Genomic DNA, 25,185 nt, shown 5'->3' with positions numbered 1-25,185 from the left:
TCCAGCCTGGGTAACAGAGTGAGACCCTGTCTCAAAAATAAAATACAAAAAATTGCTAATTTTAACAAATCATAAAACTGGCTCAGGCAAGCTGTCTGACTGAAAAGCCCTTGAAAAACCATCAAAGACAGTAGAATGTTAACTGGTCATTTACGTAAAATAGTACTCATGAAATTTTTGGTTCATTTAGAATAATCACTTTAAATGAGACTATATTTGAGACTGTATACACACATATACATGTTTACACACATATAGGTACAATATATGTACATTCTATCTAAAATATCATATACGTGTGTACATACATGTTTTTAAAAGTCAAACTGACATATTAATGGAAACACAGTCCTTATATCTCTGGTACTGATTTTCTATTAGCAGCAGCCCTACACATGCTACGTCTCTGAACAGCATGTCAGTGCCATGACTGTGTAAACATGCAAATGTGACTGACACACTCTTGAGACAGCTTTCACCTTGGTAGAGCACAGGGAGCACCACATAAATTTTCAGGAGTATAAATGAAGCCTCATGAGTCTTTTAGAATAAATACCTCCAGGCTAGGTGGGACCACAGCCAAGCAGCCTAGAAGTTCTATCCTTGCTTACAAGAGTTTGTGAACTATGATACTGAGAGCTATGTAATCCAAGTATTTTAAATACTTCCACACCATTTCAAGTACAATCATGGAAATTTAAAAATACTCCTCTATCATCATATATTATATAGAAAAAAACCTAGTTATTTGCAAAGTTTGCTTAAGTGAGATATTTGAGTACTTAAAACCTACTTTAGAATTTCTATCAGTAATACCATGCTCTATCAGCAGAATATTGGCTTCCTCATTAGCAAATTCACTCTAAGTAAATTCACTGAGGGTAATCTAGTGATACAGCTGGTAACCTACGACATTAAGTTAAATAGTATGTTCAATGACCAATATATCTCTAGAAAATTAGTTCAAAATGACACAACATTTTGTCAGACGTTCTTAGGAATTAGCTAAGATCTCTCGTTAGAAATATGAATCCCCTTGAAATCACTCCCACAAATAGCCAACATTTTAAGTAACTGCCAAGCCACCTGCTTTTCTCCAAGAAACATCATGAAACTCACAAGTTAGTAAAGTTTTGGAAAGCCTACAAAATCCCTATCTTTCTAAGTTTACATATTTTGTTTCAGTGACTTTATTTCCCCTTTTCTGAGAATTAAAAATTCTCCACATCAGATTTATAGTTCAAGGCACAGACTTATTTGCAAAAGAAGGACTTGTAAGTAGATGCCAAAGAACCCTTCTTTATCACTTTAGTCTTGACTTGGCACAGTGTTTCAGATGGTATTCATTTGGAATAAAGAGATCGATGATATAACTTGTCCAATCCTCCTTCATAAGTGGCTTTACTAGAAGTGGGTAAGGGCATAAAAATATAAATTCATCTGACTGTAGGCAACCAAAAACATACCAACTCATCTTGGAGTAATTTAACCAATAAGATGATTTAGAGGACAGTTCAGTGGCACCATTTTGGGAAGGCAAAAGCTTAGCAGAAGGAACATAAATCAAAGGTGACTGGCAGGTAAAGGATATATGCTGCAATCAGCCAAACCATGTGCACACTGGCACAAATTCAATAAGATCATTTATAAAATTTTTAAGGCAGAAGTACACAAAAGGGGGTCTGGTGCTAACTAAATCCACAGATAGCTTACATGCCACTGAAATAAACACTTCCAGATGCGGGTGTACAAAAACCTTTCACAGAATGAAATGTTTTCTTTCATAAATCTGAAGGAGGGACACTTAGCAGGGAAGGGCAAAAATGCCTGAAATTGAGCCTGAACTTCTTACAGACTGGAAGTGTTTGTTGAGGTGGAATGATTGTACGGGTGATGATCAACTACATAGCGAGTCTCCTTTAGAAGCATCACTACAATCAGTAAGACTGGATTTCTGTTAAATTGTAGAAAAAGTGTTAATTCATCATTTCATAAATCCTATAAAATCTGGTGTGTAAGTTAGTGCTGCTCTCATTACATTCCTTACAGTTTGTTTTTGAGGGAGCGTGGAAGAGCAATGATAGAGATGATGGGTTCTCACAGAGATAAAAGCTGCTAATCAAAGTTTAGGAAAATAATGCTTTGGATCTTACCCAAACCTACTGCAGGCATGGTTTAATGAAGGAAAAAAAAATCAAAACCTGGTTAGATTAGGCATCTTTTAAGAATGCATGACCAAATTCATTACCGGTTTAGAAAGTCAATTTGTTCATCAAAACAGCATAATATGTGGGACTTTCTGGTCATATATACAAACACTCCCAGAAGTTCAAACAGAAAGCTATGTGTTTTTCTTTTTTTTTTTAAGTTTAGGTGACTTCTGCTTTGAGCTACCCCCACCCTTAACCAGGAAATCCCCCTGAAATTAGTTTATCTGGTGAATCTTTAATTTAATGCCAGTTCTTTGTTAAGTATCTGAGCACTGAATTTAGTCTTGAGAACATTTTTAATTATCTGTTCTATGCATTCAGCCAAATTGTAAACTTGGCATTTTTTATTCTCTCACTCAGGGTCTTATTCTACTTATTCTATATGGTAAGTAGATCTTGAATACATTTTGTCTTCTCTGGTCTCATGCCATTGCCTCAGAAGATGCTCTTTTAGCCTCTTGCCTGCAATATTGCAGCCACCAATTTGTTTCTTTGCCTATTATATCTCCTCACACCAGTCTCTTCTCAACACAATAACTTCTCTCTCTCTTTTTTTTTTTTTTTTTAAATGCAGTCTTGCTCTGTTGCCCAGGCTGGAGTGCAGTGGCGTGATCTCAGCTCACTGCAACCTCTGTCTCCCAGGTTTAGGCGATTCTCCTGCCTCAGCCTCCCGAGTAGCTGGGACTACACGTGCGTGCCACCACACCGGGCTAATTTTTTGTATTTTTAGTAAAGATGGGGTTTCACTGTGTTAGACAGGATGGTTTCCATCTCCTGACCTCGTTATCCACCCACCTCGGCCTCCCAAAGTGCTGGGATTGCAGGCGTGAGTCACCGTGCCCAACCCACAATCACTTATTTTCCTACAATTCAGAGGTGTTCATATTAATACTTTGCTTAAAAAAATCTGAAATAGCTCCTTAATGACTATATCTGTTGTTTAAAAGAAAATTTCCCACTGTGGGCAGTGGCTCACAGCTGTAATCCCAGCACTTTGGGAGGCCAAGGCAGGAGGATCACTTGAGGCCAGGAGTTAGAGACCAGTCTGGGCAATAGAGTGAGACCCCATCTCTCCAAAAAGTTTTAAAAAATTAGCCAGCATGGTGGTGCATAGCTACTTGGGAGCCTGAGGTATGAGGATCACTTGAGCCTGGGAGATGGAGGCTGCAGTAAGCTATTACTGCACTACTGCATCACAGCCTGGGTGGGTGATAGAGTGGGACTTTGTTTCTTTAAAAAAAAAAAAAAAAAAAAAAAAAGGAGAAGACAGAAAAGGAAAAAAATTTTCCAAACAGAACCGGAGAACCCCAATATATTTAAGAGACAAAAATTTGTATAACTAGAGAAAACAAAATTTTGTAAAACTATTATTTGTGGAAAATTCATAATGTATTTTGGCAGAACAGTTTGATAACTGCCGGCCTAAATCATAAAGTCTTGGTAAACTGGCTTGCAATTAAAAGTCCTTCTCAAAATGGCATCGCTCTATCTCTGATGCTTCATCTCATCTCAACGTACTCCAGATTCAGTTCCTCATCTCTGCCTGAACAGCCAGCCATGCTACTTTCATACATCTATTTTATTTTTCATTTTATTCCTGCCCCTCTGTGTGCCTGTATTGTCTTTTCAAAATCACTACTCATTCCCTTCACCTCTGTTTTATAAAGTCAAATATTAAACACCCTAAAAGTTTTCCTTCACTTCCTCACGCAGATTGTGCCATCCTTTCACTGTATCTGAGGCACTGTCCATCTTTTAGTTACAATATCAATCACATGGCACTGCTTATTTATTCACCTCCTTTGCTGTATTTGAATAACTGGTTTCTTATCTCCATACACCATACGTCCCTCCCAATACATTTCTAACACAATGTTTGGCACATGCTTATTGAATAAATGCAGATATCGAAGCTGTAAGGATCTCAGGACACATGTGGATGTTAATAATGGTCACATGTAGTTCAGTTGTACAGATATGGATTCTTGTCCATACTCAAAAATCAAGTGCTGTCCTTTGTACGTGAAGTGTGCTTTCATTCTATCAGGAAGGCATGTACTTTGGATTGTTTTTCTAGCAGTGGTGGGTGACAGATTGACTCATAGCAGTACACAGTCTTGCCTTGCCTCCTTATTAACTTTTTATTTTAACCATTTGCGAGCTGGTTGTGTGAGCGATAGACATTGCTTGCCATCAAAAATTAAGGTAAAGTTAGGTCACCAACATGAAGATCAACCCCTAATACTTTATTCTTTAGACAGTGGCTTCAGAGAAAACCATACTGTAGAAACCAAGCTAGCTCTCTTTTCTTTTTTCTCTTTCTCTTTTGAACACCAAAACCCTGCTTGGATGAGAAATATTTGTCAACTATAACTCATTTACTCATTAGGATCTTACCTTAATTAGGTCTTGAATACCAGTATGGTTTTTGGGTTAGATCAGTAATACAGAGTAAGATCAGAGCCAGAAATGTAGTCTCTAATGTCTCTACTGGAAACTGTAAAATCTACACAAGTGTTTGAATTGGATTGACAGAAATCTGTAGGCCAGGCTGTGAACTTCTGCAGCCAGAAAGTCAACTCAAATACTCCCTCCCTGCTATTTCCACCAAAGAGGCACAGCAGCCCAGCTGTCACCTTGAATGCACCTGGGCAAACTCAGAGCCTGACACTGGGCTCTGTCCTCATGACCTCTGCCAACTAATCAGTCAAAATATTTCCTGATCTAGAGAGCATACTCCACATATTGGGCATATGCCCAGAACTGCGAGTGCACTCTAATCAGGTGGGAGAACCTATCCAGGTGCCAGGGCAAGAATTAACATCTGACTGACATATGGACTATGAATTTTCTCTTCTCGCAGCCTAGAGTCATGCAGAGGCAGTATGTGGGGGTGGGATATTTGATCTGTGCATACATAGCCTAGGGGATTTGGTTTAAATCAAATCATAATTAAAACATTGGTTAGGAAAACAAGGCATAATTATTTTTTTCCTGCACATTTTAACTAACTTGCATATAGTCTTAAATATATGTTGGGCACAATAAGAGTAAGGTATCAGTTTCATTTTTGAAAGGTGCAAATTTCCTATTTAAAACAATCCACTTATTATGTTCTGGGATTAACTTTGCAACTACGTCAGTAAATTAAATGACATTTCAATGATTACATTTGTTGACTAAAGTTATGTAACACTATTTAAGAAATCACCAAAAAGTAAATCACCTACAGTTCAATAGGCTCTCATCACAGGTATTTGGTGATTTTTCTTTTGTCACATTATCAATAAAAGAGTATACAAATGTTTCACTTAAACAAAACACACTTATGAATGTTAGATGTTTCTGGCAATAGTAAATAAATAATCTATTTAAATAAAACTGATACGTTATTTTTCTAATATTCAACTAATTTGTATATAAAATGCTTAAAAAATGAAAATAGTATTTTTACTAGGTCAACATGAGCAACTTAACGTACTGAAAGTTATCCTTCTGAGTATTTATAATCTTCTTGTTTCTTCATAGACTTAAAAGAAGTTTCTTGCCACTTTTAGAGCACAATTTTAAAATTTAGAAATAGCTCAACTTAGTTTAGTTCTTCCTGGCTAATCCTTGTGCTGCTTTCATGAATTTATGACTTAAAAGAATCCTGTAATTTTTTTTAAAGACATATTTTCCTTTTCAGAGTCACTCCAAGGATTTTCTTCATTTGATTTCCATTCTTCTAGAAGATTGCAAAGACCTAGAAACTATAACATTTAAACCTCAAGATTTAGTCCTTTTAGAATATGCCACTCAAAAGGTTTCTCTTTGGTGTAAGTTACCCCTTTCCTTGCACCCATGATAAATTCTTCCTCTATTCCTCAAGATATAATATACCTGTTATAACAAAAAGAGATTAATTTCTTGAAGTACTACCAATTTAAAAAGACTTCGAAATATATAAACTTGGAGAAACTACAGAGGGATGATTAAGACTGTCATGTTTCATTACTACTTTACGCCCCCCATTAGAGATGAATGATTCGGTTTTTCAGACTATGTTCCTGAAAATTCTAGAATTCTTTGGAGTATTCTAGGGTCTTCTTAGATGTTTGGTTTGAAAGTCTATCACAACTTTTGTGCTACTCCAAATACAGGTTATGTCATCCACTGTTTTATATTTGAACTTCTTATAATTGTTCGGTTGATTAGTAAGTTGTGTCTTGGAATTTACGTTTGTTTTGTTTTTGATATTTAAAGCAGCCCAAATATACTCTATATAAAATTGTGCAAGTAAGTCTATCACCTTAGGATGTATGTCCTGTGCTGAACTAAATTTGAGATGTTTACTAATAATACAAAATGAAAGCAGGAAAGAGCAAAATGTGTTTGAATAGTCACTGTATACCACAGAGAAAACATTAGTTGTTGGCAATACCAGGATTTTTCAAAATAGAACTGAATAATTTCTTATAAACAAATGTACTGGCTACCCCAAGGTAAGATATTGCTGCAGAGAGTTTAAATGAGATAAGATCTCTCTTCCCCACATCTGCCTGCCAATTTAAAAAAAAAAATTAACTGAAAAATTTTATAATATAACATGATCGTACCAATTCCATCTGGCAACCTAGAATCATGATGTTATGCTTACAATAGTGGAAAATGAAGTTCACCAAATATGGTTTCAATAGACAAAGCAAAATAAATTTAACTCTCAAACTTCAATAAATATTTGTCAGAGAAGAGTCCTCAGATGACGGAGATTTTCTTTGTGACACCTTTGAGTAGCTTCTAGTGTTTTAAGACTCATTAAAAAATATTTTCCAGAAAACCATGAAGAATTATGCTGGATAAGAAATCCATATATTCATTCCCTCTAAACACTTTTCAGTTTAGAAATATAAGCACATGTCAGATATTGTTAGTGAAACAACTTTCAAACAAATAATTTTTACTATTTCTTTTGCACCAAGACTACTGCAGGCCTGTTCAGCACATTATTAAAAACGGATGTATTTTGAATCAAACTCTTTTCAATGCTGTGCAACTAAAAAGTATACAGAAATAAAGTGGACATTAATGGATATAATATTCCAACTGTCATCCATAACTTTGACTTCAAAATACACCTATACTTACTGAATGAAATTTTAAGAGTAGATCTTCCTTATACAAATACAGACTTAATACCTCTTGGAATACTTGTCTTCTACAGATTTTAGTTTAGGAAATGCTGTATTTTTAGAATAAAACCACTTAAAGAGTTAAGAATACAGGCCAACCTGTAAATAAAAAGTTTAATGGGTAGGATTAATAAGAATTTATTGAAGCCTATGGTACCAGTGAGCCACAGAATATTTAGCTGCTATACACAGAAAAGGCTCTGGTGATTAAAATTAAAAGTGATTATATTAAATGTTTCATATTTTTCTGGAAAATACTCACTTTCAGGTTATTCTTACATGATAAATATGCTACATGTTAATTTTTTTTTCCTTAGGATCAGTGGCCTATAGTTTTAAACATGTGTTTGGGCTCTAATCTGTAATAATAGATTTAGTACTCCCAAAAACTTTATTAAGAAAATTTTCACTTCCAGTAAAAACACATATAATTTAATTCCACCCAATTTCTACTTGGTATTTACATTTGAAAATTATTCTAATATTTTGTGACATTTAATTTTCCACGTTGAACACATAAGATGCAGACAAATCTAATGTGCTCATGACATAAATATTCACAAATATGAAATTCTCGATCAAAATAGTCATAACAATCCGCTATGCCACTTTTGTTTTTAAAAGTTCAATGTGGAGAATTCTTTAAAAATTTTTCATATTTTTGATCCCTATTAGTCCATTATGAACATCCCTAAACTAATGATATGAAAACATCTCTAGTACGCTCTAATACATTTACATCAAAGTAAATGGCCACAGTAATCCGAGTGTCAGGAGGCTGGATTCTAGGGTTGGTTCTGTCATGCACTTGCAACATGTCTTTGGGTACATCACAAAGCTTCTTGGAGGTCCAGACTAACTGGGTAGCTCAAGTCCTTGCCAGTTTTAAAATGCTATGATTCTGTCTCAATTTAAGGCAGCTGAGTAAAGACTAAAGAGACTTGCTTCTACAGATGCACTTAAGGTATTATTCAGGTTAATGACCATGCTTAAATGAGCAATTTTATTGTCTCACTGTTCTAGTTCAATAGAAAGTTACCTGATAACATGCGAGTTTAGAGGGTTAACATTTTTCTACTGTGAATATCAGGAGAAACTAAAATAGATTTAGGCATTACAGATGGGATTATGTCATCACACTCAGCGAACACAGTTTCCTTTCTCTGGCTTTCAAAATTACAGACCTGGGTTTATATCAGCAATTTACAGCACTTCCCATTGAAACCTAGCTTGAGTAGGTAACCATGGGTACCACCCACTGCTTGTAAATAGTGAAGATCTAGATAAAACATGTCTGACCACCTTCCCTGTGACATAAGAGAACACTAGACTACCCTTCAGAGTATTTTCTCTGAGAGAAAAAACCAAATGCTCTAATCATAAAATTTCTAAATGCTCTTTACTTCTAAACCTGAACAAGTAAATTCTAAGAATGTTTTTGTTAAAACTATTACTATTACCATTCAAAAGCATTTAAATTTTTAGGTTGTGAAAAACATACTCTTCAAACAAATGCCAATGAATTTTCTGATGGGACAATTCATTTAAACCTTTGTTACACTCATTTTTAGACTCTGATGCCCTTCCTAAATATTGTATTCTTTATATATTCAGGTAGTACATACGAAACATTACCAATAATTTTGGAAAATAATACAAAATAGAAAACAGAAAGACCTGAGATATGCTTGTAGTAATTTAATACATGATAAAGCAATCCTAATAAATAGGAACTGGATAGATTACTCATTTAATTGATTGACATATTTTGATATTTAGTTTTTATATTACAGAAACTCTCATACCATATATTAGATAAAAATGTAGAATTATAGTTGAATAAAAAATAAAAATACAGATGTATATTTAATCTTAGGTTATACAATTTTTTAAATCATAAGACAATGGAAAATTATAGAGGAAAATATCACTAGATCTAACTACATAAAATCCTATTATTGAAAAAATATCAAATTAGAAAAAAATTAAGATAAAGGGAGAACTGGGAAAAATACCTGCAACAACCCTGACAAAAAGTTTTACTGTTCATAATTGATAAATGTCTTAAAAAGTTTTTTAATTACAAAAATTTATTCACATAAGTTAGTAGATTCATACAAGTAAATCTAATGCCCTACAAAAAATGGCAAAGACATAATCACAATTCAAAGAAATACAAATTATTAGCAAATATATAAAAATGTTCAATATCATTAGTTATCAAATACAAATTAAAACAAAAGTATCCTATCACTCACTAGCTGTATGTGAACTTGGGAAGGCTAGTTACAGTCTGTTAAGTTTTCTCATTCATAAAATAACAATGGTTTCTATTTGTTAAGGTGTCATGAGGCCTGTGTGAGATAGTACAGTGCAGTCCATGATGCATGAGTGCTCAATAAATATTAGCTGCTATAATTGCTACTTTATTTTTGCCTGGAAAACGACAAAAATAAAACTGATAATATTCAATGCTGATTTGAGTTAACTCTCTCATATACCACTTATACAATTATGAAGTCATTCATGTTTTCTAAGAATTATTTTTGCAAGATTATCGGGAAACTTAAAAGGACCGATTCTTTGATGCAGGAATTTCACTTCTAGTAATCTATCATGAGGAAATGACCAGATGGATGGGTAAATATTTACATACAAGAATATCCACTATCACTATTTATAACCTAAATACAGAACAAAATGGAATGGTTAAGTGAATAAAGGTACAGTTAGATGTATAAGGTGTACTATGAAGCTATTACAAATCATGTTTTTAAGGACTACATAATATACTATAAAATGAGTAACAATATTAGAATAATCTCAATTTTGCTAAATTATTAATATGAATATACAAAGAAAAGGGGCAGGATGAAAAGGTAGTGATATATTAACAGTAGTTATCTCTAGGACATAAGTTTTATTCTATTCTTTATTTTTCTATATTTTCATAATTTTCTAACATAGTAGCATTTCTTTCATAATGAGTAAACTAAAGAAACTTTAAAAGTTGAGAAAAATAAGCCCAGTAATCAAAAAATGTATCAACTTTGATATATGATCATCAATTTCTGAAAACCTTTTCAATAACTTATGAAAATATGTAAAATCACAAACACTGAAATTGAAGAAACTTCATAAATGAGATCACCCATTTGTTCTTTAGATTTCTGTTCCACAGAGCTAGTATGCAAAATCTAGCCGGTATGCAAAAAATTGGGTGGTAAGTATGTACAGTCAGTTGCTAAGACTTATTTATGATGATCAGTGATTAAAAAAAATCATGCTCTTTAACTGTTATTAATACAAAAAGTAAAAATGAACATTTATTTTCAGGAACAATAACCTTTAAATAGTATTTAAATTTTAAAGGTATAAACTATTTGTCCATAAACAAACCACATTATTATTTAAATTTTTAGTTTTTTCTGGGCTTATAGAGTAAAGCCGGATACCCTCTGTGTGTACTGTGCACACACATTTGAGTGTGGTTGAGTGGGATGGTTTCCGCTTACTTTGTATTATCTCTTTTAAAAAATATACCATAGCTACTACTACTACCACTATTAATAATATTATTTATTAAGAGCTTACTACATGTTAATTAAGTTCACAGTACTTAGTACTTCTTAACTCCTATCATGAAGTATAATCTAATATCCTTACTTTAGAGATGAGGAAACAGCCATAAAGTGGTGAAGAAACCTGTGTAAGGCTACTCAGCTTGTAGGTGGCAGGGCTGGGATTTGGACCCTGGCCATTTAGCTCCAGGATCAAAGTTCTTAATCACCACACAATATAACTTCACATATTATCAACTACTATGAATAAAAACACAATATAAGATGGCAAACATCAAAATCACTCAGGACATGCTAGGTTGCAAAAGCACTCTAGAATACTGCAGATCAGAGAATCTAAAGTGATTTTTAGAATTAAGAAAGATAAACAAGAAGCAAAAAAGTAAAATTAGTTTCTCTAAAGGTTCTTTAGAGTATGTATACAGAAAGTGAGGTATGGTGGGGACAGTTGCAAAAGTGTGTATTTCAGGAGAAACTGTTTGAAGCTAGGTGTCAGAAGGCCTGAATCTTAGCTCTGGTTTAATTTAATCTAATAAATAGCTTGACTTAGGAAAATTACTTAAGAAGGTAAGACCTTCTCTTATCTTCTGTGTAGAATTGAGAATAAATGAGAATACAGAAAGGAAACAAATCACCAATGAAAACCAATATGCCAAAGAGAGTACTGTTGTTAACTGCTGAGTGGGGATGGATGGCATGTGTCTCCACAGCACTCGTGAATGTGGTGTTCACATGTGTGTGGCAGGTGACTGATGTTTATGCCATTCTCCCTGTATACTTCCTACTCCAGGAGCTACTACAATTCAAAGCATTGTTTGTATTCTTCTCTTTATACCTAAAGCTAATGTGGCTTTAAGTATTCCTTTATCATTTTAAATAATTCCTAAGGTGAAATATTCACTTACAATTCTTCATATAATGAATTATATTCCTAAAGTTGATCATGTCATTTGGTATAAAATTATTTCAGAGTCATATAGTAGACAGAAAAATGACTCGCTAAAAGGAGATTTTAAAATGTACTATCTGAATTGTTCCCATGTAAACTATTAACAATATCAAATTATTGGAAACTGGATATATACACATTGTTATGGGTATTCTAAACCAGATGTTACATTTAAATATATACGAAAAACTCTAGATTCAGGATGACATGCTATGAAGACAAAATCTCTATGCTTCATAAATATAAACTAGTTGTTCATTGGCATTTTAATTTACGAAGTACATTTTACATTGGAGGCAAGTCAGTTCAGCCTTTCTATATGAAAATATAGGTGTCAATCTATGATTACTATAGAAGCAGCCCACATACCTTTTCTCTTGTTAGGAGCTGCAGCTCAAAGCCTAGGTGGCAAAGTGTCCCCACTGCAGCTTAAAGTACCATGTCAGGTCCTCAGAGTGGACCTTAGGGAACTGAACATCAGCATCCCCAATCATGGTAAGTTTCTACCACAAGCTCCTTTTTTTTTTTTTTTTAGCAGCTTGAGGTATGTGGGAGCCAAGACAGGGTGGCTGCATTATTGACACACACAGTCTACAAATCCATCCCGTTTTAAAGAGATAATTTTTAACTTTAAAAGGAAGATTTATGTATTATATACTGTGAAACTATGTCACCCTGGTCATGCAATTCATGGTATAAAATAGCATAAGCAGCCTGGGCACAGTGGCTCATGCCTGTAATCACAGCACTTTGGGAGGCCGAGGTGGGTGGATCACCTGAGGTCAGGAGTTCAAGGCCAGCCTGGCCAACATGGTGAAATTCTACTAAAAATTACAAAAAGTAGCTGGGCATGGTGGTGGGCACCTGTAATCACAGCTACTCAGGAGACTGAGGTAGGGAGAACTGCTTGAACCTGGGAGGTGGAAGTTGCAGTAAGCTGAGATTGCACCACCGCACTCCAAAATGGGCAACAGAGCAAGACTCTGTCTAAAAAAAAACAAAAAACAAAAAAAGTGCAGGCATATTCACTCTGTAGTATGGGCAAATTCTCATAGCTGAAGATAATGGAGCAGACCTTTCCAGGTGGCGGTACCCTTCTGGGGAATAATAACACCTTGGATGCCCCTCTGGGGTGGAGTTTGTTACCAACTGCTGTTGATTTTGTTTGATTGCTCTACTAGTGGCTAACTGAACCTTCCAGGTCATGGCTCATTTGTTTTATTTTCCAGAGTTATTTAAATTAAGCATTTTAAAATTGTGTCATCAGTTTTAAAAAGCCCATTCTTTTTTTTTTTTTTTTGAGACGGAGTCTCACGCTGTTGCCCAGGCTAGAGTGCAGTGGCGCGATCTCGGCTCACTGCAAGCTCCGCCTCCCGGGTTCCCGCCATTCTCCTGCCTCAGCCTCCTGAGTAGCTGGGACTACAGGCGCCTGCCACCGCGCCCGGCTAATTTTTTGTATTTTTAGTAGAGACGGGGTTTCACTGTGGTCTCGATCTCCTGACCTTGTGATCCGCCCGCCTCGGCCTCCCAAAGTGCTGGGATTACAGGCTTGAGCCACCGCGCCCGGCCTAAAAAGCCCATTCTTTATGTTTATTAGATCAAAGTTAGCTTAGGCAATATTTGAACCTAGCTTAAAGTACATTTTTATCATATACTAATACTACAGTTTTAGATTGTAAAAGTAGTAATACATAAGCACCAGGCTGGACATGGGGGAAAAGATATACATACACACATGTATGTAAATAATGTCATCAACCAAGATGGCTCTCAAACGATCTGTCCAGTCTATTTTAAAAACAAAACCTTTGAAGAATGAAGCAGCTGCCACTTCTTTTTGAGGAAATAATGCAGGCTTCATGATTAGGAAGTTTTCTCTTTGTATTGGATACATTTTCCTTTATGTAATTTTATTCATTACTTTTAGTTACCATTTTAGGTTATTTCTCAAAAATCATGTTTCCCTTTGCTATCTTTTAATTGCTTCTAGATTATTATCAAACACTGCCTCTTTTTTCTTCTTTTTCCCCTCCACTGTCTCAACCTATTCGTCATTATTTGACTGTTATCAATGGATTTGATATTTTTAATCTTTCATTATAAAATTTTTTTTCAATTTCAGTTGGTTTTTAAATTCTTACTTCCAATTATCTCTTATTTTTCTCATTCGTAATTTTTCATATTGCTCTTCCTTTTGGCCTGTCATTCAAAACAGCTTCACCCATCATGTAAAAGAAACTTCATTTAATTATTTCTTTTCAATTATAAGACTCTAAAAACATTCATGCAAAAGGATATATTGGTTTAATCAGCAATATTAAAATCATGTTCTTATGCAAGATAAACTTCAAATATTAAAATTGCAAAGCATCACCATTACAGAGAGCTTCTGGAGACACATAAAGCATGTTCTTCCTGTTACACAGAGAATCTATATAATTAACAAAAACTAATAAAAATAAAGGATAGAAAGAAAGCATTCTATTTAAACATAAGGAAAAAAGATAATATAGACAAAATCATGACATTTATGAATAGTAAAATCCACTCTTAGGTAAAAATGTATACTATGTAACACTATTTATTTTTTCATTTGTTTATGTATGTTATACATACGTATTTTCATTAGCTTGTTAAAACAGAATACCAAAAAAGTAAATCTGACTGTTCCTCAGTTATGTATATCAAACTCTACTTTCTGTTGAACTAGTTCCTTATAGAGTAGGACTTGAAGAAATTTCTCTTAACACAAGTAAGATTTTTTTTTTAACGGCCATAAGATGAGCATTTAATTAAAACACACACATCTGCACACACTTTCTTTAGGCTGCTGAAATATCAGGTCTTTAATTCCCCATTAAAACAACACAAAACCCTGATTATAAGTTTTCAAATCATTTGAAGATGTAAAAGGCTGTCTGCATTTCAGCTTAGTTCAAAGCCAGTAAAGAAATATCTCTTCTTCTTCCAACTAAAAGCATGTTTAGGAGAAGGATATCTGATAGAAGTGGTAATGCCAATCTAACCAATTTTAAAATATAAAGTGCTACTAGCAATATTTGGATACATATAATTTCAGAATAACGTTTTATAAACTTAAGCTTTGAAAAATAGAAACTATAAACCCCAACAAAAAAACTTAATTTGTAATTGAAAGAAAATAATATTTTGTAGAAAAAAGTGTCCTTCCAAAAAGAGACGAAAATGACTTTCATTTCCCAAGAGAATTATGCCACTTTTATACAACAAAATTACAGTCACCACAAATTGCTTTCAACAATTCCAATGCTTCTTCATTTGACCACTTGAAAATCAAAATTCTTTCATATTATAAATATAACTTTTTATAACTCTGTTATTACGTACTGTGAATGGGGAAAGCGGGCCAATCTTGTGGCTGTAGCGTCGAATGGCCTCTCTGATGTGGCAGGGCTGGATGGCATCGCTGTGAGCCTCAACACCACAGGCTGCAGTGCTCTGCGACAGAAAAACACATAAATTGTTACTAAATCAAAAACACACAACAGAACTACAGTGTATATATATGAAAATAAACCTTTACAAAAGAGACCGGTTTTTCCCTTAGGATGCACATCACTACTGCCATATACTACATCTAAAAAAGAATTCCATTAACAAATCAAAGATGACTTTTACATGACCCCTTCCAAGCAGACCTACCAAATGCAATTTTTATGCCCACAATATTTCACCTAAGTCTGCATGTCAAGACACAGGAGAATACAGCCACTTGCCTGCAGATAAAAAGTGTCATGAAAGCTTACTGAAAGAACCACAGGAAGTTATTTTTTTTTTTTTTAAACATGTTAACATTTACTATTATAAATGTTTCTTAGGAGCTTCTTTGGCACATTTCTGAAATAACTTGTGGGTCATCAACTTAAAATGAAAAACGTTAAATTGCTATACATTTATTTTTCATACCTGGGATTGTCATAAGACCATTTCAACTTGGTTTCTAATTTTCTAGGTATCTCAGGACAAAACAAAAATGAAACCAACAACTTTCTGTTTTAATTTGCCGCATCTATAAAAGGCAGGTTTGCAAGCACAAAAAAATACAAGAAAGATAAGGATTATTTGTGATGAGAGTGTAAATACAAACTTAAGAAATTATAGATGTGTATATGTGTGTTCAGCATGATTTTTCAAAATAACTTATAGGGCTAAACCCTAGCCCTATTATGAGCTGGATACATATAATTTCAGAATAACGTATCAGAGCTGATTATGTATCAGCTCTGCCAAGATACATAATATCTCAGGTCTCAGTTTCCTCATCTGTAAATTGGGAAAACAATTATAATTGCTTGTAGGACTGTTGTGAAAATTAAGTAAGTTAAAATACATAAACCACTTAGAACAATGCCTGACGCATGCTAGGAAATTGTTTTATTTTTATAAAGAGATGATGTTTCATTTTGTCACCTAGGCTGGAGTGCAGTGGTGTGATTACAGCTCATTGAAGCCTCAAACTCCTGGGCTCAAGTGATCTCTGGCCTTAGTCTCTGAAGTAGCTGACACTAAAGGCAAGTGTCACCACATTTGGCTACTAAAAAAAAAAGATTAATTTCTTTATAGATATGGTCTTGTTATGATGCCCAGGGTGGTCTTGAACTGCTGGGCTCAAGTGATCCTCCTGACTCAGCCTCCTGGGTAATGTTAGCTAGTAATAGTATTAGGTTATTCAAATCAAGTGTTAAAAATGGGAACTCTTCAAAGTATAGTGGGTAGCAGATGGCAGGTCATCAACATTAAAGAATCAACCTGCATATTACTATAACTGGGGTCTAGAAGTCATTTGTAGCCACACAATTAATATTATTTGTTTTTCTGATCATTACTATAATTTTTTGATAATTAATACATTTTTTACACTCATAATTCTTTGTAGGGAATATAACTCTATAGATAGCAACCTCTATGGATAGCAATTTGGCAAAATCTTATCAAAATGAAAAAGAACAACCTCTTTGACTCAGCACATTCACCTGTAAGAATTTATCCTACAGATATATTGCACAGGTACAAAATAATATATATACATGAGGATACTTACTGTAGTACTAAATGTTCATCAATGAGGGATTGGTTAAATAAATTATGATACATCCATTCAAAGAAACAGAAACGAAAGCAACCACTGGAAAGAATGAGGCAGTTCCCTACAAACTCCTATGGAGTTATCTCTAAGATATTATATGAAACACTGAACAAAAACTGAAGTAGGAGGTTTACTATGGTAAGTCTTTGTGTTCCCCTAAAATTTGTACATTGAAATCCAAGCCCACAAAGTCATGGTATTAGGATAAGAAGCCTCTGGGAATTGATTTATCCATGAGGGTGGAGCTCTCATGAATGGAATTAGTCCCCTTATAAAAGAGACCAGGGACAGACCACTCACCCCTTCTGCCATGTGAGGTTTGGGTAAACAGATGACTGCCTATGAACAAGGAAGTGGGCCTTCACAAAACACTGAATTTGCCAATGTCTTGATCTTGGACTTCCTAGCCTCCAGAACTGTAAGAAATACATTCCTACTGTTTATAAGCCAACCAGTTTACAGGATTTTGTTATAGCAGCCCAAATGGACTAAGGCAGAAGCATAAGTTAGAAAAACTTTGTGACTGCCATTTGTAAGATATAGAGACACATAAGCCAGCCTGGTTGAATCATGCTATTTTTGCCAAAAGGTGACAATAACTTATATTAAAATAAAAACATTGAATTTTGTGAAAAATGTCATTAGAGGTTCCATTTTGCCAATTTCAGGTTTATCTGCCATAATTCAGCAACTGTTAACATTAGCATAATGAAGCTACTAGGTGCACTTTTAAACTTTCTTGATCTACTCATTGAGTTCTCTGGAAGCAAGCCTTTAAATGTTATAATCCCAGTTTTTTTTTTCCACCTCAACAAATATCTTCATACACTCTGTCAACATTTAGTCCTTTATCAAGGTGCTAATAATCTGTTTGAATTAAAAATGTATCCCAAGTTTAGAATTTTTAATATAGTAGTGGTTCTAGCACAATATTCTTCAAAACTGTTTCAGAAGAATTACATATTTGTAATTGTAAATGTACATATTTGTTATTAATAATTTTATATCAGCTATAAACACATGTGAAGAGCATTATACTTATACATCAATTCATCTTTAATATCCTGATTAGGCCCAAATTTTAGGATACTCTTTAAATTTTCAAAAACTAAACCCAAATATTTGACAAAATACTGAGTCCTGTTTATAAAGTGTTTGCAGAAATCTCTCTGGGAACTAAACTCTGTATTTGTTTAAGAAAAGCACTAGTTGTTTGGAAAAGTTCTCCATATGTCAGGTCCTCTTCCTCTTGGCTGCATTCACACTCTATTCTTGTATCTTTCCATTTTTGTATTAATAGCTCTTCAACTAGAAACTGATGCTGGGTATCAGAAGTTGAAATAGCATACAGAGTTCTACATATTTTCTGGATTTGACTATTGTCTCTCTGTTTTTCTTTGCTGGTTTACAATGAACAAAATCTCTTAGCAGTTTAAACTCTCAACTGTGGTACAGGAAGTTATACTGAAACTCAGGTTGCCCCTGGATTTCTCACTGAGCCTTTTCCTCCCAACTTAAAAGTTCTTGGCAGTGTAAGTGTCCTATCCTTTCTCAGCCTTCCCCTTACCAGAGTCAGTGTTTAAGAAGGATCTAGAATTTCATTCAATTGCATCTTATTCTTTCCACATCTATAATGGTAAACTAGATCTTTTGCTAAATGTAAAATCTTCAATAATTATAGAGAAGTAACACTCACCTCAGACTAGAGCAACTGAAAGGCTAGTACTACTATCACTCACATTTTGTGGACCACAAAAGTTGATATGATCTGGCCAAGGAAGTATCATCTTTCTCCTGTTATACGTATAGCTCCTCCAAAGTTTCATCCTTATGGAGAATTTTTTTCACATGAACGTGGGCCATTCATTGGCCAAAGGATATAGTGTACGACATGTAATTTTCTCATTTAAAAGTTTGAGATGGTAACTGTTAAAATGTAGTTCTTATATAACTAGAAAAAGCTTTTCTTTTATTTGTATAAATGTGTACAGTACAAGTGTGATTAAGTTACATGCATAGATTACAGAGTGGTAAAGTTAGGGCTTTTAGGATATCTATTTCCTGAGTAACATAGTTACCCATTAAGTAATTTCTCATCATCTGCCCCTACTTACTCCCAACGTTCCAAATCTCCATTGTCTATCACTCCACACTCTACCTCTATGTGTACACGATTTAGCTCTCACTTATAAGTAAGAACATGCAATTTTGACTTTGTTTCTGAGCTGTTTCACATAAGATAATTGCCTCTAGTTCCATCCATGTTGTTGTAAAAAATATTATTTCATTCCTTATTTCTTTTTTGAGACAGCATCTTGCTCTGTCCCCCAGACTGGAGTACAGTGGTGCGATCTCGACTCACTGCAGCCTCTGTCATGCTTAAGCCACCCAAATAGCTGGGACTACAGGCACACCTGCTGCGCCTGGCTAATGGCCCATAATTTACAGTTGGCTGTAAAATAAGGTTTTATTTCTGGGTTACCTTCTCTCCTCCATTGATTTATGTATCTATTTTTATATCAGTAGAGTCAGGGTTTTGCCATGTTAGCCAGGATGGTATCAAATTCCTCACCTCAGGTGATCCATCTGCCTCGGCTTCCCAAAGTTCTGGAATTACAGGCATGAGCCACTGCACCTGACCCACTCTTTTCCATTTCTGAATACTACTCCATTGTGTATACATGCCACATTCTCTTTACCTATTCATCTGTTGATGGAAACTTAGGTTGACCGCATCTTTGCTAAAGTAAATAGGGGTGCAAATAAACATATGAGAGGAAGTATCTTTTTTATGTAATGATTTCTTTTCCTTTGACTAGATACCTGGCAATGAGATTGCTGGATTGAATGATAGTTCTATCTTCAGTTCAGAAATAGCTATACTGGCCCAGCGCAGTGGCTCATGCCTGTAATCCCAGCACTTTGGGAGGCCGAGGCGGGTGGATCATGAGAAGTCAAGTGTTTGAGACCAGCCTGGCCAATGTGGTGAAACCCCGTCTCTACTAAAAATATTTAAAAAATTAGCCAGGTGTGGTGGCGCTTGCCGGTAATCCCAGCTACTCGGGAGACTGAGGCAAGGGAATCGCTTGAACCTGGGAGGTGGAGGCTACAGTGAGCCGAGATCGCGCCACTGCACTCCAGCCTGGGTAACAGAGCAAGACACCATCTCAAAAACAAAACAACAACAACAACAACAACAAAAATTCCATACTGTTTTCAATAGAAGTTGTACTAATTTACACTCCCAACAACAGTGTACATGAGTTCCCTTTTCTCCATATCCTCACCAACATGTTATTTTCTCTTTAATAATAGCCATTCTGATTGGTGTAAAATAGCTCATTGTGGTTTTAATTTGCATTTCTCTGATGATTAGTGATGTTGAGCATTTCTTTACATGCCTGTTGGCCATCGGTATGTCTTATTTTAAAAAATGCCTATTCATGTCCTTTGACTAGTTTTTAACGGGATTACTTGGTGTTTTTCTTGTTGTTGCTGCTTAGCTGTTTGAGTTCCTTATAAATTCTGGCTGCTAGTCCCCTGTTGGATGCATAATTTGCAAATGTTTTCTCCCATTCTGCAGGTTCTTTGCTATCTTTTTTTTTTTTTTTTTTTGAGGCGGAGTCTCACTCTGTAGCCCAGGCTGGAGTGCAGTGGTGTAATCTCAGCTTACTGCAACGTCTGCCTCCTGGGTTCAGGCGATTCTCCTGCCTCAGCCTCCTATCACTATCTTATTTCTTTTACCACACAGTAGTAGCTTTTTAGTTTAAGTCCCGTTGTCTATTTTTCTTTTTTTTTTTCTTAACCTGTGCTTTTGAGGTCTTAGTCATGAATTCTTCACCTAGACCAATGTCCAGAAGAGTTTTCCCCAGGTTTACGTTGAGTATTTTTTAATAGTTTCAGGTCTTACCTTTAAGTCTTTATTCCATCTCGAGTAGATTTTTGTATATGGTAAGAGATAGGGGACCAGTTTCATTCTTCTGCATATGCTGATCCAATTTCCCAGCTCCTTTTTCTGAAGAGGGTGTCCTTTCCCCAGTGTATGTTCTTGTTAACTTAGGCAAAGTTTAGTTGGCTGTAAAATATGGTTTTATTTCTGGGTTACCTACTCTCCTCCATTGATCTATGTGTCTATTTTTATATCAGTACCATGCTATTTTGTTACTATGGCCTCATAGTGTAATCTGAAGTCAGGAAATGTAATGTCTTCAGCTTTGTTGTTTTTGCTTAAGATTGTTTTGCCTATTTGAGCACTTTTTTGGTTCTATATGAATTTTAGGATTTTTTTATTTCTAATTCTGTAAAAGATGGGGTTGCTATTTTGATAGAGATTACACTGGATCTGTACAATGCTTTGGACAGTATAATCATTTTAATGATATTAATTCTTCTGATCCATAAGCATGGGATGGTTTTCCATTTGTCAGTATCCTCTACAATTACTTTCATTGCTGGTTTGTAGTTTTCTTTGTAGAGATCTTTCATTTCATTGGTTAAATATTACTAGATATTTTGTTATTTTATTTATAGTACTTTAAATGGGATTGCCTTCTTGATTTCTTTCTCAGCTAGATTATTGGTGAACATAAACACTACTGATTTTTGTACAATGATTTTGCATATTCAAACTGAATTCATTTATCAAATCTGAAATATTTTTGGTGGAATCTTCAGGTTTTTCTACATATAAGATCATATAATCAGCAAACAGGAATAATTTTACTTCCTCTTTTCCCATTTGGATAACTTTTATTTCTGTCTCCTGCTTTATTGTTCTGGTTAGGACTTCCAGTACTATGTTGAATAGGAGTGGTTAAAGTGGGCACCATTGTCTTGTTACAGTTCTTTGAGGTAATGCTTTCAACTTTTTCCACTTCAGTAAGATGTTGGCTGTGGGTTTGTAGTATATGGCCTTTATTATTGTGAGGTATATTCCTTTTATGCCTAGTTTGTTGAGGGATTTTATAATGCAGGGATGCTGAATTGTATCAAGTGCTTTTTTGTACCTATTGAGATAATCATGATTTTTGTCTTTCATTCTGTTTATGTAATGTATCGTATTTACTGATTTGGGTATGTTGAACCATCTTTGCATCCCTGGTATAAAACTCACTCGATCATGGGAATTATCTTTTTGATATGCTAGTAGATTTGGTTTGTTAGCATTTTGTTGAGGATTTTGGAGTCTGTGTTCATTAGGGATATTGGTCTGTAGTTTTCTGTTTTTGTTGTGTCCTTGCCCGGTTTTGGTATCAGGATGGTAATGACCTCATATAATTATTTATGAAGAATTCCCTACTCCTTAATTTTTTGGGGCAGGTTCAGGAGGACTGGCATTAGCTCTTCTTTGTACACATTTGGCTGTGAATCCATCTGGTCCTGAGCTCTTTTCTGTTGGGAGATTTTTAAATTACTGATTCAGTCTTGCTACTTGTTATTTGTCTATTCAGGATTTCTGTTTCTTCTGGGTTCAATATTGGGAGGTTGCATGTTTCCAGGAATTTATCCATTTCTTCTAGGTTTTCTAGTTTGAGAGTGTATAGTTGCTTATAATAGTCTGTGACAATCTTTTGTATGTTTGTGGTATCAGTTGTAATATCTCCTTGTTCATTTCTGGTTTTATTTGGATCCTCTCTCTTCCTGGTTAATCTTGCTAGCAATTTACCAATTTTGTTTATCTTTTTGAAGAACCAACTTTTAATTTCATTAATCTTTTGTATTTTTTCTGTCTTTATTTTTATTTAGTTCTGCTCAGGTCTTTGTTATTTCTTTTCTTCTGATAATTCTGGGTTTGGTATTTTCTTGCTTTCTAATTCCTTGAGACAGAATGATAGGTCATCAATTTGGGATCTTTCTGCTTTTTTGATATAAAGGCATTTAATGCTACAAACTTCCCTGTAGCACTGCTTCTGCTGTATACCACAGGTTTTGGTGTGTTGTATTTCCACTTTCATTTGTTTTTAAAAATCTTTTAATGTGTCTTAATTTCTTCACTAATCCCATGATAATTCCAGAGCCTGTTGTTTAATTTCCATGTATTTTTATGATTTCTGAAGTTCCTCTTGCTACTGGTTACAGATTTATTCCACTGTGGTCTGAGAAGATACTTGATTTTAAAAATCTCTTAAGACTTGTTTAGTGGCCTAATGTGATATCCATCTTGGTGAATGTTCCAAGTGCTGATAAGAAGAATGCATATTCTGTAGTTGTTGGGTAGAATGTTCTGTAAATGATTGTTGAAGTCCGTTTGGTCTAAAGTCCAATTTAAGTCCAATATGTCTTTGCTGACTTTCTGTTTCAACCATTTGACTAATGCTGTCAGTGGGGTGTTGAAGTTGCCCATTATTACTATATTGCGGTCTATCTCTTTAGGTCTAGTAATATGTCTATATTTGTTTAAGTCTAGTAATATTTGTTTCTTGAATCTGAGCCTTCCGGTGTTGGGTGCATATATACTTAGAATTGTTTCAGCCTCTTGCTAAATTGATTCCCTTATTATTATGTAATGACATTCTTTGTCTTTTTTTCTGTTTTTGATATAAAATCTGTGTTATCTAAGTATCTACTGCTGTTCACTTTTGCTTTCTATCTGCACGAAATATTGTTTTCCTCCATTTCACTTTCAGTCCATATATGTCTTTACAGGTAAAGTGAATTTTTTGTAAGCAACATATAGTCAAATCATTTTTTTTCTATCCATTCTGCCAATCTATATTTTTTAAGTGGAGCATTTAATCCGTTTATGTCAAGGTTAATATTGATTGATATGTGAGGTTTTGCTCCTGTGATATTGTTAATTATTTTCTAGTTGTTTGACAAATTCTTTGTTTCTTTTTGTCTTTGTTGTTTGGTGGAATTCTGCCAAATTGCCATTTGATTCGTTTCTCTTCCTTCTTGTGTGATATTTTATAAGGCCTGTGAATTATACTTTTGTGTCTTTGTATGATGGTGAATATTAACCTTTTGTTTCCATGTTTAGGACTCCTTTGAGCATTTTGTGTAAGGTCAGACTAGTGTGATGAAGTCCCTCAGTGTTTGCTTAACTGGGAAAAGCTATTTCTCCTTCATTTATGAAGCTTAATCTTACTGTATACAAAATTCTTGGCTTACAGTTTTTTCTTCTTTCAGTACTTTGAAAATGCCATCCCATTATTTCCTAGCCTGCCTGTAAGGTTTTGCTGAGAAGTCTGCTGTTAGTCTGATGGGGTTTTCTTTATAGGTGACTAAAAAAGGTTTTCTTTAATTAAAACCAGAAAGGTGTTTAAGGAAAAAATAATAGAGGTTTACTAAATTCAAGGATTCATACATTATTATCTCTGGATGGGACATAAGAATGGTCTATTCTAAATGTTTCTGACTCCTACACAATTTTATAGATGAAAGAGTGAAAATACGGGACATGTCCAATGCTACAACAACAGTATTACAGATATAACTGTGTATTACAGATATAACTACACATCAAATCTCTTGGCTTGTAATACACATAGTGAGTGTAGAAATGTTATTATTATATGCAGGATTACTTGAACCATTATAGCATCACAGCTGAAGTTTCCAGTGAGTAAAACTCAAAATACAGCAAAAGTCTGAATATAGAAAGAAGTATATAAATGAGTAGAAAAATAATTAAAGCCTTTGAAGTGGAACATTATTAATTCTGATGCCACTAATTTCAAATTCAAGAGAATACAGACATAGACCGGGATAATACTTTCCTCAGGAAAACTTTGTTGTAAAATAGCTTCAATTTAATAGTTTTCAGCAGGATCAGGGGATAAATGTTTAAATATACAGAGAAAAATGTCAAGAATTTCTAAAAACTTATAAAAAATTAATTTATGTATACATATCACTAGGTTAATTACAACTCCTTCTCACATACTTTGTGAATCAAATTAACTGAAGAGGTCTTGTAGGTAACATTTTGTTACCACAGTTTTAGTTACTGAATGAGCTGCAGAGTACAATAGCTGAAATTCTTATAAGCTTTGAATAGGTAATTAAAAAAAAAAACAAGTATATGAAAGCACTGAAGACTGATCAAAACCAGACTGAAACTGGAAACGGTAGTATGTACTTTTAGAAGGGAATGTCAGTGGGTGGATTTCCTGTCTTTACAGTTTTAGCCTAAGGGCAGGATCCAGTG

The 25,185-nt window shown here is 34.6% G+C and overlaps 1 protein-coding gene across 8 annotated transcripts in view; it reads right to left on the bottom strand.

Annotated features, from left to right (window-relative positions):
- LOC105489527 (SPT3 homolog, SAGA and STAGA complex component) overlaps positions 1 to 25,185 on the bottom strand; it is a 530,030-nt gene that overhangs the window by 78,411 nt on the left and 426,434 nt on the right. For all 8 annotated transcript variants that reach the window (XM_011754356.2, XM_011754358.3, XM_011754357.3 and 5 more), the window contains one exon: positions 15,278 to 15,388. In XM_011754356.2, the coding sequence (XP_011752658.2) occupies positions 15,278 to 15,388 (111 nt within the window). The remainder of the gene's footprint in view (positions 1 to 15,277; positions 15,389 to 25,185) is intronic.

Source organism: Macaca nemestrina, chromosome 5 (assembly GCF_043159975.1).
Source record: "Macaca nemestrina isolate mMacNem1 chromosome 5, mMacNem.hap1, whole genome shotgun sequence".
Lineage (NCBI taxonomy): Eukaryota > Metazoa > Chordata > Mammalia > Primates > Cercopithecidae > Macaca > Macaca nemestrina.
The sequence above is the reverse complement of the archived record's forward strand: the minus strand, read 5'-3'. Positions and strand labels throughout refer to the sequence as shown.